General features: G+C 35.5%; 1 protein-coding gene across 22 annotated transcripts in view; it reads right to left on the bottom strand.

Annotated features, from left to right (window-relative positions):
* CADPS2 (calcium dependent secretion activator 2) overlaps positions 1–16872 on the bottom strand; it is a 578042-nt gene that overhangs the window by 70019 nt on the left and 491151 nt on the right. For 12 of the 22 annotated variants that reach the window (XM_033192372.1, XM_033192381.1, XM_033192375.1 and 9 more), the window contains 3 exons: positions 12517–12672; positions 10948–11095; positions 3289–3363 (listed from right to left, as the gene is read on the bottom strand). In XM_033192372.1, coding sequence (XP_033048263.1) covers positions 3289–3363; positions 10948–11095; positions 12517–12672 — 379 coding nt within the window. Of the gene's footprint in view, positions 1–3288; positions 3364–10216; positions 10232–10947; positions 11096–12516; positions 12673–16872 lie in introns of all 22 variants that reach the window. The other 10 variants (XM_033192385.1, XM_033192376.1, XM_033192366.1 and 7 more) reach the window with 1 other exon arrangement.

Here is a 16872-nt window from a genome sequence, read left to right as displayed (position 1 = left end):
GCAAACCGGATTCAGCAGCACATCAAAAAGCTTATCCACCATGATCAAGTGGGCTTCATCCCTGGGATGCAAGGCTGGTTCAACATTCGCAAATCAATAAACGTAATCCAGCATATAAACAGAACCAAAGACAAGAACCACATAATTATCTCAATAGATGCAGAAAAGGCTTTTGACAAAATTCAACAGCCCTTTATGCTAAAAACGCTCAATAAATTTGGTATTGATGGAACGTACCTCAAAATAATAAGAGCTATTTATGACAAACCCACAGCTAATATCATACTGAATGGGCAAAAACTGGAAAAATTCCCTTTGAAAACTGGCACAAGACAGGGATGCCCTCTCTCACCACTCCTATTCAACATAGTGTTGGAAGTTCTGGCTAGGGCAATCAGGCAAGAGAAAGAAATCAAGGGTATCCAGTTAGGAAAAGAAGAAGTCAAATTGTCCCTGTTTGCAGATGACATGATTGTATATTTAGAAAACCCCATCGTCTCAGCCCAAAATCTCCTTAAGCTGATAAGCAACTTCAGCAAAGTCTCAGGATACAAAATTAATGTGCAAAAATCACAAGCATTCTTATACACCAGTAACAGACAAGCAGAGAGCCAAATCAGGAATGAACTTCCATTCACAATTGCTTCAAAGAGAATAAAATACCTAGGAATCCAGCTTACAAGGGATGTAAAGGACCTCTTCAAGGAGAACTACAAACCACTGCTCAGTGAAATCAAAGAGGACACAAACAAATGGAAGAACATACCATGCTCATGGATAGGAAGAATCAATATCGTGAAAATGGCCATACTGCCCAAGGTTATTTATAGATTAATGCCATCCCCATCAAGCTACCAATGACTTTCTTCACAGAATTGGAAAAAACTGCTTTAAAGTTCATATGGAACCAAAAAAGAGCCCGCATTGCCAAGACAATCCTAAGTCAAAAGGACAAAGCTGGAGGCGTCACGCTACCTGACTTCAAACTATACTACAAGGCTACAGTAACCAAAACAGCATGGTACTGGTACCACAACAGAGATATAGACCAATGGAACAGAACAGAGTCCTCAGAAATAATACCACACATCTACAGCCATCTGATCTTTGACAAACCTGAGAGAAACAAGAAATGGGGAAAGGATTCCCTATTTAATAAATGGTGCTGGGAAAATTGGCTAGCCATAAGTAGAAAGCTGAAACTGGATCCTTTCCTTACCCCTTATACGAAAATTAATTCAAGATGGATTAGAGACTTAAATGTTAGACCTAATACCATAAAAACCCTAGAAGAAAATCTAGGTAGTACCATTCAGGACATAGGCATGGGCAAGGACTTCATGTCTAAAACACCAAAAGCAACGGCAGCAAAAGCAAAAATTGACACATGGGATCTAATTAAACTAAAGAGCTTTTGCACAGCTAAAGAAACTACCATCAGAGTGAACAGGCAACCTACAGAATGGGAAAAAATTTTTGCAACCTACTCATCTGACAAAGGGCTAATATCCAGAATCTACAAAGAACTCAAACAAATATACAAGAAAAAAACAAACAACCCCATCAAAAAGTGGGGAAAGGATATGAACAGACATTTCTCAAAAGAAGACATCCATACAGCCAACAGACACATGAAAAAATGCTCGTCATCACTCGCCATCAGAGAAATGCAAATCAAAACCACAATGAGATACCATCTCACACCAGTTAGAATGGCAATCATTAAGAAGTCAGGAAACAACAGGTGTTGGAGAGGATGTGGAGAAATAGGAACACTTTTACACTGTTGGTGGGATTGTAAACTAGTTCAACCATTATGGAAAACAGTATGGCGTTTCCTCAAGGATCTAGAACTAGATGTACCATATGACCCAGCCATCCCACTACTGGGTATATACCCAAAGGATTATAAATTACTCTACTACAAAGACACATGCACACGTATGTTTATTGCGGCACTATTCACAATAGCAAAGACTTGGAATCAACCCAAATGTCCATCAGTGACAGACTGGATTAAGAAAATGTGGCACATATACACCATGGAATACTATGCAGCCATAAAAAGGATGAGTTTGCATCCTTTGTAGGGACATGGATGCAGCTGGAAACCATCATTCTTAGCAAACTATCACAAGAAGAGAAACCAAACACCGCATGTTCTCACTCATAGGTGGGAACTGAACAATGAGATCACTTGGACTCGGGAAGGGGAACATCACACACTGGGGCCTATCATGGGGAGGGGGGAGGAGGGAGGGATTGCATGGGGGAGTTATACATGATATAAACGTCATGCACATGTACCCTAGAACTTAAAGTATAATAAAAAAAAAAAAAAAAAAAAACATGTATGCTAATTCGCTAGAGAAAATAGCATATTTTGTAGCTCACTTTGCATTCCTTAAATTATTAATGAGGATTAATGAGGATTAACATTGTTCATGTTCATGGGACATCTCTGTTTTTTTTTCTTTTCTAAACAGGATGTCTTTTGTCTGTTTATTACATTGGGGGTGGTTTTACCTTTGCTTCTTGTCATCCTTGTTTTATGAAGAAGCCTGATTTGGGGCTTTTTGATGAAGCCTTGTGAGAGCATGGGATATATCTGCTCATACGAAAGTACCTCTAGGAACATGACCATTCTCTTTGTTCATCCTCTTAAACTCCTGGTGCTCTCACGTTCTATCTTCCTTTTCTTATCAGTCCCCAATCTCAAATGCTACCCATGGCCATCTGTTACACCTTAGTGGGAATCTAAATCATCTAATCACTAAATGAGGCGTCCACTGCTTCATCTCTACTTATACAGTGAAAGATCATAGCTTTTATCAAAGGTATTTTGAGCATCAAATGGGAAACTCCTGGGCGTGGAGGACCTCAGATGTCACCCTGCGGCTTTCTCTGTCTGTCTCTGAGACCAGATATACAGCCTTAGTGTTGTCGCCACCACAGACGGCTAAATTCAAGGACTGATGGCTACTCAAAGCTCTGTGGAGTTAAATAGCAAGAGAACATGAATGTGACATAATAAGGTTTTACTGGAAGAAGAGTTAGTGTTAAAATGACAACAATTTTAGGAAAAGCCAAAATTTATTATATACAAAAAACAATCAAAAGTTGTTCCTAACCTTTTTTGCTCCTAACTTTTCTGAAAATTCTAATATTTTCCTGCCCTAATCTTTTAAACTACATTTTTCTCAATTAGATATTTAAAAATATTTAAAAAATTCTCCATTGAAAATTTTTTTCACTTTGATTTAAAAAGGTGAATAAATAATACATTACCTTTGAAACTAACAGTGAAATGATTTCTTTTACACTGTTGTCGATCAGATCATCTATTTTTGAATGGTACTGTTGCTAGATATTAAAAGATAAAAATTCATTAGTTGACATGGACACAAAATTTTTGTCATCAATCACAAATGCTCTAAATCTACTAGTTATGACCTATCAGATTTATTTTAAATGATCATTTTGAACATTAAAAGAACAAAACCTTGAAAATGATCCACCCAATCAACACTTTTCACATTGTGGTTTGAAAATTTTCCCATGTGCACTGTTGAGTTAAGCAGCTAATGGGGTTATTATTTAGATGAATCGAGTTCTTATTCTTATTCAGGCAGAGGAATGTGAAGGATACTTTTTGTCTTCTCCTCTATAATTAAGGTGGCCATGTATTTTTCTAAAGGGTTGGTTTAGCTGGAGAAGCAAAAAGACTAGAAAAAGATTTAATTAATACTGCATTTCATGTCTGACAACTCTCATTCATAAGTTATTTTAAATGTGCTCTAGAAATAAAATGAGCTCCCAATTGTTCACTCTAAAAGGACCTTTTTGTCAGCACAGGGAGCAGCAGTTTATACAATTCTTACAATATGCTCGAGCAAGGGCAAAATTAGAATTTCATCAACAAAGGTGAATAGATGGTAACAAATTAATAGGCCATAAAAGGTATAATGAAACATCACTCACTCTCCATAGTTTTATTACCGCTTCCTCATGAAAAAGATGCCTTTAAATAAATACCAAAAAAAGATGTATTTAAAATCAACCTGAAAGACTTTTTTTCTTTTTTTCTTTAGAGAATACTAGAGGGTTCCATTCTTAAATTAGCAGAAGCTTTGGCTTCCAAGGCTTGTGAAGGTACATCCATTTAAACAGTAATTCTTCCTTTAGAAGCATTTATCTGACAGCTGATTGTCCCCAATAGCCACTTCACAGAAAATGTGACTTGTAAAGACTAACCCTATCTTGATGGTTCAAGGCTTCTTGGAACAGCTAACAAAATGCATAGAGTAAAAGTACTCAGGTCAATATAAACATTAGACCAACTTCACTGCTGGTTGAATGGTTTCTTAAGATGTAAGTTTTTGAAAGCTATTTTTTTTTTGTGCTGAAAACATGTCTCAAAGTTTCCACACAGAACAAAACATCAACTTAGGTCTGCTTTGGAATACTCAGGAATGACACTCCACCCCTCTCCCCAAGGGTTCTGACAGTTACAAGTGGTTATCATCAACCTGCATAAATAATAAAGAAAGGAAGGATAATTTTGGAGTGTCTGAATTATTTTCTTTTTCTGTGTGAGTCTGAGTGTGTGTGGGTGTGAATATAAGTGCGTAATGATGAGTGATCTAAAATTAACCACATCAGTGTGAATGTGGAATTTTCTGGGCACATATTGCACCCACTGAAGCACATCTGTCTCACTTAAAGCCGTTATCGATTCCCAAATTTGTGCTCCCCAGAGGATAAATGGAATTGAAACATAGAGAGTGAGTTTCTATCTTGAAGAGAAGGAAAAGGGTAGAGAAGTCAGAAAAACAGGTAGAAGAAAAAGAGCCTGAAAACACTGGCTGGCAGTTAAAGTTCTGATCCAATCTAAATTATTAATAATTTTCTGAGCCAGGCAGGCCCACACATGAACATATCTGAGACAAGCTGAACAATTCCAGTGCACGGGCTGATGGGTAGGGTAATCCCTCCACAGACACACTTACAAAAAAAGGGCCCCCAGCTCCTGGCTGAAAGCTGTGCAGCTGACTGTGCGATGGAGAAGCTTATGCAAATAAGCTCTGCCTGGCTCTCCTGCTCTGCCACTCTTGTTTCACACCCTTCTTACTCCAGATCAGTGTATGCAGCAAGAGGAAATGAAATGCCATGTGATACTCTTTGGAGTAGAAGAGGAAAGAGATACAGGTGTTGGGTTTCAAGTATCTCACTTCCCTCTTACATGGAAAGTGCTCCAAAGCATACAGGCATTGAGGCACCCAGACTTCCAAGCAGTTTCCTAAATATGCCTTATCCCCAATGTTTTTCTGTGTTTTCATAACTTTCATTTTTTGAACTCAAAGTGATCAAATGTCTTCAGAAAGCTATAGTATATAAAATACAGAGCTTCTACATGTTAAACTTTTGGGTTGAATTGATTCTGGCAAATCTTTTAAAATTAAGTGATGAGCCACAAAAGAGGTCATTGATACCCACTTTCTTGAAAAGCAGTGAAAGTCAAGGGACAATAGGAACCATTAAATTCTCCTATAATACACACCTGTAGAAATGTTGCTTGCTTTGATACCTGATCTAGCCATAAGCAGAGAGAAAGAGAAAAAAAGGAAGAGATGGGGAGGGAGGGAGAGAAAATGAGAATGAATGAACAAAAATAAACACCTACAATGTTAAAAAGAAAGGAATAAAGAAAGAAGTATACATCTTAAATTTAATACCCAAGGAGTAAATCCAAATAGTGTGAGGTTTTCAGATTTCTATAATATGGGATTCTGCTATTGTAAATGTATGTGATTAGATATGACTTACACTAATATTACAACTGCTGGAAACTTTCAGAATCTGCTCTGGCTGCACAGGTGGTGGGGGTGTTAGAGGCGCATGAGCGTGAGAGAAAAGATGGCCTGAGAATTCCCATTTTACATATGTATTCTGCAGATTATAACTCACATATGCCATACACAGGTAATACAAAGTTAGCTAGAAAAAGTCATTCATCAGGGGACCCAGATAACTTTCTTTTTCTTTTTCTGTTTTTTTTTTAACCCTTGCTAAAAGATTTATTAAATGATGTATTTCAGGAAAATGACAAATTAACATGAAAGGAAGCTGTAGAATTAAGGAACAAGGATGAAACCAGAAATTGAAATATGTCAATGAATGTAATTAATGATTAACTGTGAAAGTAATATTTGTGTGTGCACACATTTAAAATAAGGCAAGTCAAAAACTGCCAAAATAACAATGGATATTGTGTGTTCATCTGGGGTGGGTACAGGAGTGTTCAGTGGTTGTTTAAAACATTCTAAGATCAGTGGTGTGCTTAAACTAGTTCACAAAAGCAGCCTTTTAGAAATTTTCAGATAACTTTCAAAGACAAACACGAACATGCAAAAAGAGATCACAGGTAAAAACAGAGTTTATCTGCATAGACATTTATAAGATAAAATTGATAGTTATTTTTTTTTTTCCCATTTAGTATAACAGACATTTTTGTAAGAATTTGGTACATTTTTGTTTCCAACAATAAAAACCTAAAAAGTTTTTATCAGAGGCTGGGCATGGTGGATCATGCCTGTAATCCCAGCACTTTCGGAAGTCAAGGTGGGAGGATCGCCTGAGCCCGAGTTCGAGGTTGCAGTGAGCTATGAATATGCCACTGCACTTCAGCATGGGTGACAAAAGGAGACAAAAAAATAAAAAATACTGAGAAAAGGTAATGCGTATACACTGTTGGTGGGAATGTAAATTAATTCAGCCACTGTGGAAAGCAGTTTGAAGATTTCTCAAAGAACTTAAAACAGAGCTACCATTTGACCCAGCAATCCCATTAGTGGGTACATATCCAAAGGAACACAGATCACTACGCCAAACAAACGAAAACAAAAGCAAAACAAAAACCACTTGAATTTGTGTGTTCATTGCCATGTTATTCACAGTAGCAAAGACATGAAATCAACCTATGTGTCCATCAATGGTAGACCAGATAAAGAAAATATGATACATATATACCATGGAATACTACACAGCCATTAAAAAGTACAAAATCATGTCCTTTGCAGCCACATGGATGCAGCTGGAGGCCATAATCCTAAGCAAATTAACACAGGAACAGAAAATCAGATACTGCATGTTCTCACTTATAAGTGGGAGCTAAACACTGAGAACACATGGACATAAACATGGGAACAACAGGTACTGTGGACTACTAGAGGGGAGAGGGAAGGAGGGAGATATGAATGGAAAAACTACCTACTGAGTACCAAGCTCAGGACCTGGGTGCAATACTCATGTGTAACAAAACTATACATGTACCCCCATATCTACAACAAAAGTTGAAATTTAAAAAAAGAAAAAAATAAAATTCTTAGAATACTTCAAGTTGGATTGATAATCTTAGATTCTAGGGCTTTGTCAGATTTCAATTCATTCTTAAGCTAAGTCTCCCCACATCTGCCCTCAAAGGCAAACTGTGCCTGCTTTCCCAGCAGGTGACTCTGAACTTACATTCAAATAACCATTCAGGAATCCTTACTTCTTGAAGCCCAGGGAAATCATAGGTCAGGCACATTCCAAAATCCTGGCCTCTCTACAATCAGGTGAACAGCACCACTTCACCCGACTGTTGTTACACAAACACACTCAGGAAATGAAGACTAATTAGATGCCAGTGAATTCCAGCTTTCTTAAAAGATTCTGGACCTTGTCTTGGGGTATATAATATTTTAAAGGTACTGGATTGTTAGTTCCAGAAATGGGTGCATTTTAATTTAACTGAGAATAAAATTGGCCCAAGTAGGGCCCCTTGCTCCCCTGAATTGCCATATTAATGAGTTTTCACCTTCATCATCAACTAATGGGACCACTGAATGAAGTGGTTCTGAGGGCTGATGAATGCCTACAGCCCATGTAGTCATCTGCTTTTGTGCAGTTATGGATAATGAAGATCCTAAACACTTCGGTGGTTTTGTGATCTCAACATCTGTCCCTGAGGGACTGGCCTGAGATTGCTGACTCACTTCACATAGCTGTCACATGAGCAGATCATTCACCCATTAATCACTCCATTAAACCCTATTCTGCGCCTCAGTGGAACATGTTGGCATCATCATGGAGCATGTAAGAAAACAGAATCATAACTTAGAAGCACAGAAGGGAATGCACTGTGGGGAAGGAGTTGGGCAACTTTTATCCAAGCGATGACAATATAACAAATTTACTAGAGATTTTGGAGAGGTAATTTATTTGTAATTTAGCAAAAACATTGCTGCTGTGTTTAACTATGTAGTACATATTTTTATATAGTTTCAAATTGTCTAATGATCTAGTTTTTTCAACAACTTTGTTACTATTTTAAATGGGGTTCACTGACTCACCTGTATATGTAATGTATACACTAATTTTCAATAATTCCAAAACTTATCTTGGCATATATAGAGAGGGAAGGTCTATGCAATTATGTGGGTATGTTTACTGGAGAAAAAAAACAAAGTATAAAATTCTTTTGCAATGAAATTCTTGTTTGCCACTTTTTCACGGTTGCTAATGGGTTTTACACCTGCACATTTTGAACTATGTTAATTGTGTGAAAGTTGTGGGGAACTAATTGTCTCTGGTGTGAATGCGAAGGTGCACACATAATGAACAGCAGTAGATTCCTCTTCAAAACCACCCACCTATTAATGTAAAGAGTCATTTGACAATGTAACAATGTTCATCGTGTGTGTGTGTGTGTGTGTGTGTGTGTGCCTGTTTTTCCTCTTAAGCACTACAGCAAGTTGTTTCCTACAGGGGAGGATTTTTAAAGCCATGACAACAAATCTGTTCATTCACTCAGCAAACATTTACTAAGTGCCTACTGCATGTCAGGTACTGCAGTGTATGTTAAAATAAGAACAAATGGATAAACCCAGTATCAATGGAAGATGATTCCACAAACCAGATGAGAAAAGAATAGGTTTATGAAGAAACAAGATAATATTCTCAGGCAGACAATCAAAGGCTTACATCTGGGTATTAAAAAAACATGAGGAGGTAAATAGGAAACACTGGTATCTAAGCCAGCCGCCTACTTATTCAGATAATTAGATATAATAAATCATGTTGTAAGCGATCAGAGAATGGTAATTACTGAACATTCTATAACACATATCAGTTACTTGATATATTTGTAAGGTTGTATGCTATGGTATTACACATACATTTTTTTCTGCTGAATTGCTCAAATAATAAAACTGTGTATTCATGCATAAATATAAATTATGGCCAAATAGCTAATGTCTACATCTGGGGCAATCGGTATAGAATTCACAAGTAGTAATCCTTCCCATCTACCTTCACAATTAACTAAGCCCTTCTGCTTGGATGAGAATTGTCAGCCCAGGAAGAATCACCCTGAGTTTGATTCCCAATTGTCAACTGTAATACTTGTAAGATGTAACCTACCTGCAGGACACAAAGACATTCTGACTCATGGAAAAAAAAAAAAAAAAAAGTATACACTAGTCGATCCTTTATGCACAAAGTTTTTCTAACCTTGTAACTCAGGGATTCTGGGATGGTATTTTATGATGACCTGTTGTGGAGGAGGGCAGAAGTCTCATGACACAGGCCTGCCTCTTCCTTACCTCTGATGCTGGTCACAACCTAGGCCATGAGTGGGAGGAAAGACTGTATCATTGGTGGGCTTGTACCTCACCGAAATCCACCACTGGGTTCATCTCTATGAAGTGACTTTGGGTGTGGACTTCTGGTTCAAGTTTTTAGGGACTATATGTCATCGAAAGCTCCAAATTGGAAATTCTTTTGGTATTAAGAGTATACTGTAGATAAATGCTTGAAAAATGTAATCACTCTGCTCCTATAGCTATTCAGATTTCAATTGAAAAGAAGGTGAATTAATTTGGTTTTAAATCATTTTATCTCTAAAATTCTAAGAGTAGTTATAAATTCTGCAGCCTAACAGGGGAGAAACCTTCCCCTTGTCATTATTTAAGGTATAAGTATTTAGTGTTTTAATGAATCTTCGGACTATTGCTATGTTATTGTAAGCTGTTAGCCTTATATATGCGAACACAGAAGCCAAAAATCTGAAAATAAATTTACATAATTCTAATTTGAAAAGATGAAAATAAAAATATACATTTACAAAAATAATAACTCAAATGAAATGTGCTTTTAGAAAAAAAATGAGACTTACCCATTGACTACCAAACTGGATCATGCCATGGGGGAAAAAAAAAAGATGATGAAAGAGAATAGAAGGGAAGAATAAAGAAATGGAGAAAAAGTAATTACAATGGGAAAAAAAGGCAACAAAATGTCAACTTAAACAGATAATTGAAGAAAAATAAATCAATTTTCACCCAATTACCACTCTCAACAAAAAATCATGGGGTAAAATAAAATTGTACTTCTGAATATAAAACCAAACAAAATATAAATCAAATAGAAAGAATAGGGTATTTATTGATAAGAACTAGGTCTAGATTTTTAAGTCTATTTCTACCTAAATTTTTAAAAATGGGAACTACTGTGTAAATAAACTATTTCATACTTTTTGTGTGTCTTTTATAGATGCAAACTTTGGATGCTCTAGATTTGATAAACAAAACAGGTAGCTTTCCAGATTTCTCATTTGCTTGTAAAAAGCAAGGTTTATGTAAATGACACAACACTAAAGCTGTTAAAAGCTGTATCTAAAATTCATGGCCACTTATGCAATTTTAGACCGTATTTATATCAAAAAGGAGAAACTGACATGAGCAAAGGATAAAGGGCATTCTATTATTATAATAAAGAAAAGATCAAATATTTGGTGCTGGAGAACTTGGTCTTTTCAATCCAATCTAGAGAATGCCTTGTGGAAAGAGCATCTCACATGCCAAGGCACCCTGTGCTTCCTTTCCCCATGTGGCAAATTCTACATACCTCTTGTCCTCCATCCAGGGCACAGAGTTTGGTACTTTGCTTTTTGGCGTCGACTAATACATTAAACATAGTGCAAACAGAAGCTGGAATGCGCAAGTCAGTTGTTTTGCTTGCCTTTTGTAGCTTGAGTTCAAATGCAGTTCTTGTTCTAGTTTTTAAAACATGAATTCAGAGTAAGAAATTCTGCTATATACCTCACCTGTCTTGTAAAAAGTGAAATCAACTCTATAAGATGCTAATTTAAAACACGCAAATAAGGAGTAAGCAGTGTGGTAGTGCTTGGGTGCTAAGGGGTGGGATGCTTTTCTTTTCAGGTGTTTCAATGAAAGATCAGATTGTGATATTTTTATATTAAGCCTAGCTTCATCCAGTCACTCAGGTAGTATCACAACCCAAATGAAGCTTTTTGTTATATCTAGAGTACCACATTTAATGGAAAAAAAACTCATAATTTCACTTATTGTCTGAATTAATTGTCTGAATTTACAAGTAGAAAAATCACACACTTGTATGCATTTAAGCAGAAAATATCCTCTATGCGAGGGCTTACCAAATTAGAAAAAAATAAGCACAAATCTAGAAAACTCTAAACATCGTAATCAATGTATGACAGACAATGTGTAATTCTTTTATGTCACTTACATTCTCTTTCAAAAACCTAAAATTGCAGACAGGGTTTTGAAAGAAACTGCATCATGAGCAATTTGAATTGGTTTTGCTGAAGTATCCTATGAAAATCCACAGATTTGAGACATCAAAATCAAAGATGATTTTTAAAAAACATTAAACTACCTAATCCAGGGCCTTGCCTTAAGAGGTCACTGAACATTATTCTAAAGACAGTTTTTTTTTTCTTGGTTTCAAGATTTCAGAAATATCCAATTGGCCTAACCAGTGTTTGAATGCTTTTCTAATATGTGGCTCCATATTGTCCTTGTATACATAATGAACAAGGACAATGGAAAAAAAAATGCTTGACCAATTAGGATGCAAAGCTGATTTTGTAAAACTATTATAAAATGAAAGCACATTTGGAAGAATACAAAGCCTCATAACTTATTTCCAGTTAAGTTATAAAGAATGTAAGCAGGTAGTTGGAATTCATCAGATGTGGGCAGAAAATACCAGAAAATAGTTAGTAATCCCAGAATAACTGATGGTGCTGATCCTATTTTGAGTTTACTATGCCATTTCACAGCACACAGACACAGTACATAATGCATACAGAACATAACAGACCTTTTTCATATGTCTCAGGAGATACTACCCTGGGAATTTAAAGCACAGTATTCCCAGAGAGATAACAATAAGCCCTAAAGAAACCATTAATACGGTATAGATGTTACTGATTAAGGCAATAGTCGGGAGACCTGAAAAAAAGTATCCAGCCAATTTCATCAATTACATGAGTCCTCAGAATTTAATCAAGATAACCTAATGCTCATTAAATGTTGGAATAGTAGCGCATAATGAAACCTTGGCTGTGACAATAATATATTAGGTACTTGATAAAAAGTGATATTTTTGGGTGCTGGAACATTAAGCAGCAATTTGAAAATACATGTCTACCTTTTGACACAGGCCTCTAGCATATCACTGGCCATTAGTTTAAGTCTTTGCTCTAAGTGGTGGGCAAATTCCTGTTCTGGCCAGTGCAGATCAAAGACAAACATTTGCAGTGCATCAAGTTTCCAAAAAAGGTCTTCTGATGTTGCTGAGCCATTGCTAGAAGAAAAAGGAAAAATGAACATCATGAACTCCTCCTGTTAATTAGATTTATCATTAATACATTGTTTTTTCTTTTCTGTATCAATTGCCATCAGTGAAAAAAAATCATATAAAATCTTGAATGATCCAATATTTTCTTTGTTTAGCCTTCTAACTGTTCCTTTACAATTCTTAATAAGGCAGGGCAAGGAGAACAAAATAGAAATAAATATGGTGGTAGGGCACCACTGCACTCCAGCCTGGGTGACAGAGTAAGACTCCGTCTCAAAAAAAGCAAAACAAAACGAAAACAACAAAAAAAATATGGTGGTAGGGTTTCATACAAAGAGGTAAAATGGATACGTGTACTTTACTAAGGAAATTATATTGTGTACATAAGAACAAACATTGTAACTGTTCACTAGGATAAAGATTCTTGCAAATCTCCAAAATTATGTTTTATGCAGGAAAATTCTTACGTTAGCAACCAGTACCTTTGCCATTATTCATGCATATGTGCCTCTGTCACCATGGTGGTTTCTGTCTATCTACATGTGTATAGAATATAGGGTCCCTAAATTTCTCAATTATAGGTAAAGGTGAAATAGGTACTGGAAATAAAATGGGCTAGGTAGGGAAGCAATCTTTTATTTTCATTTTTTGCCTTTTCTGGCTTATTAAAACCCAACTTAGCCAACTTAGTGCAACGTGTGGTCTAACAGAGGAATGACATTCAGGGTGCTCTGAAGATGGAGAAAAACAATGCATTTCAGTTCTTTATACCTAACTGTGGAGTCAAGATTTGCTAAGCATTCACTACTATGGTGAAATTACTCTAGAGGACTGTGCTATCAGCCCATGTAAGAAGGTAACTCGTATAATATTTTGGCAAAGGGTCATGCTATTACTTTCCATTATGCAAGTACACAGGCTAATACAGAAACAAATGTTTTGAAAGTAAAATATTCCTATATCAAAACATATTGAAATTTAACTATAAAAAGCATAAAAGCAAAAGCCAAAAATAAAGCTGCTGTATGATTCATTTGTTCTCAGCTTTCCAACAATTGCTTCACATATACTAACTTCAAATTTGTATTTCTAGTCTACAAAAGAAAATTAAAGAAATAAACTCATTTATTACAACATCGCAGTGGAAAATACCTATGCAACAAACCTGCACATTCTGTGCATGTATCCCAGAACTTAAAGTAAAATTAAAAAAAAATAAATTGTTTAAAGCACCACATTATTTAGCTAAATATATCTTAATGAGCTAGCTTAGAAAAAAAAGTCACCTCTTGCTCTTGACTAATGAAAAACTTATTTCTGCCCTCCACCCTGGCCTCAGCATCAAAGCTCTATGACAAACCTCCATTGCTTTTCTCTTCTCATTCTGCCAGTAATTCCTCCTGATCTCCTTGTCTAGCCAAAATGCCCTCAGATTTAAGTTCTCTAGGGACCAATCACAGCAAAGCAGTGAACACTCCCATAGCACTTTATTCACTTAAATATCTTCACCTTAATATTCAGTGCCTCAAATGCACCATTAAATAAGAGAACCAGACAACACCATGCTGATTCTACAGTGAAAGTGTTGAAAAAACACTACCTTTATTTCTCCTTTTGCCATATATAATACAACTAAGAGAAAAAAAGACCAAACAAAATCTCCTTTCACATCCACAGTGTACAGTTTGGTAGATTAGAGGAACTAAGTCTTAACAATAACTGAATACAATTGGCAAAGAAGCAAATCTACTTCTTATAATCTTTTTACTTTGAAGAAATGTAATTATTTGAAATGTATATAGTCTTTAACAACACAATGACAAGAAAAAACATCATAAAACAAAATATCTATTGGTAAAGGCAGAATTCTACTAAAAATAGGTTTTCTAATAATATACGACAACCTTTATAGAGAATATGGTTATATTTTTCTTCTGTTTGATTCTATAGTAAGATTCTTGACACTAAATGTGTTTAATTGGGAATGTAATTAAGAAAACAAGTGTTTGTTGTAATTAGACAGGTATATGAAAAAATGTGAGTAGGCTTTCTCTGGAGTTAGTACATATAACCTGCAATTTATTCAGAGCTTTTTCATTTTAAAATTATTTCTAATCAGTGACCTATTCCTAAAGATATTATTAACAGATTAAAGAATTCAAATGTGAATAATAGACTCTGAGATAATTTCCCAAAAATGCCAGCAGGAAACTTAACTTACTGGCATTCATTTCTAGAGAAAAAAAAAATAAATCTATCTATACAGATAGATACGTGGATGAGCAATCCTTGCATGATTTATGCATTAGTAGGCAGGGATGTATCTTCAAAACCATGGTTACTTTTATATTCTTCGTATTTAATCAGTAGTTGTATTTTTAATTCTTTATGTTAAATATAAATGTTTCTTGTTATGTTTCAAACTTCAAAAAACAAAGGGCAATAACATCATAACATTATGAGTAATTCTGGACACTCTGACAAAGAACCTAATGTTGATAACCTTGGTAGGTAAAGATAATGGTGATCAACTTGTAAAAAACATTTTTCAATTTCCCCAGAATGGTGAAAGCACGATCACTTTACTTACAAAGCCCCAACTTGTCATTATTTCTGTCCTGAGATTAACACACTTTAAAAAAGAGTCCTCAATAAGGGATTCGGAGTTCATAAAAATCCCAAAGTTAATAAAAGAGTACTAACAAAAAACTAAATTTCACAGGATAATGCCCATGATAGCGTTCTTGCCTAAAATCAAGTGTTAAATAGATGAGAAATTAGGAAGAAAATGAGTTACATTATAAAACAGTGTAAAAAAGAACAAAAAATCATTCACTTAGGTTTATTATACTTTGTACGTAATTTTCTGAGCACACACAGACATCACTTTACACACTCTAATGGCCAAAAGCATTTGTCTGTAAGAAAAAAAATTCACATGTAACATAATATCCTAGTGAGTATTATGAATGTAGTTATGATGTTTAACTTGGAGAAATACTGCCATATTTTGCAAGTTATTCTCTTTCTTGGTCTTTTCCTATCTCTTTTCTTGATTGTGTGCATACCTGACTGGGTGTGGATTTGCAGTTGGTGGTGAGACAGGTAGAAAAATAGCAAGTTCTTAAACACAATGTTCTGTGAGAGCAGAACAAATTAATGATAGGAGTGAGGAATTTGTAGTCAAACAAACCTGGGTTCAAATTTTGCCTCTGTCACTTACTTGCTGTGAGATACTGGGTAAGTTTTGTTTCTTAGTTTCTTTATGACTTAGTTTCCTTAACTGTAAAATGGGGATAATGACATGAGGTTGTTATAAAGATTAAATGAGATAAATAACTTGGCAATGTACTGGAAACATAGTAAATTCTCAATAAATGGAAGCTATTTTTCTTCCTTTCATGATTATTCTTTCTAGTTGATTTCATATGAGATCTTGGGCAAAGCAGCTAACTGCCAAGTTTTCCCATTTGTAAACTAGGACTATTACTTGGTTCTGATCGCTGTGAGGCATAGTTTTAAAAGCTATACCATTATAAATTATAATGGCGATGCCCGATGATAGTAATAATAACAAAAATAACAATGTAGAGTAGTAGTAATCATCATTTACTGGGTGCCTAGGATATACCAATAGTACTAATAATTTATTGAGAGCCTAGGATGTGCCTCAATACAGTTTTTTTTAAAAAAAGAATCATCACAAAAACATCATCTTTCAATTAGGTGTCATAATTGTTTTAGAGTTGAGGAAAAAGCTCAGGCTAAGAAAGACTTACAATTAATAAGCTAAGATCTAAATTCAGACCTGATCAATTTAAAAGCCCATTCCTGTTCACTTCAGTGTTTCTTAGTTGCTGATTCTGCAATAGGCAAGCTCATCCCGATGTGAAGTTAATATGGTTTTTGATGATATAAAGACTATTTAAAAATACCAAGATGTACCAACTGCATAATAAAAGAACAAAAGAACTTCCTGGTTTTGGCAATGAAAGGACAACCCCTTCCCTGCATGATGCAGTACTGTTTTTTAGAAGTTGAGATGAAGATAAAAATAGAAAAAGATTATATTCTTGAAACCATTCTTCCAGAGGTTTTCTAGTTGCACAAGGTGAGTCATCTGGTCAGTAATAAAGCTGGAGCTAAGAATCCTCAAAATGCCTTGTATACTTAAGGAGAACTCTGGTTATTTTACTTAGGGTACCA

Source organism: Trachypithecus francoisi, unplaced genomic scaffold (genome assembly GCF_009764315.1).
Source record: "Trachypithecus francoisi isolate TF-2019V2 unplaced genomic scaffold, Tfra_2.0 Lachesis_group4, whole genome shotgun sequence".
Classification (NCBI taxonomy): Eukaryota; Metazoa; Chordata; class Mammalia; order Primates; family Cercopithecidae; genus Trachypithecus; species Trachypithecus francoisi.
The sequence above is the reverse complement of the archived record's forward strand: the minus strand, read 5'-3'. Positions and strand labels throughout refer to the sequence as shown.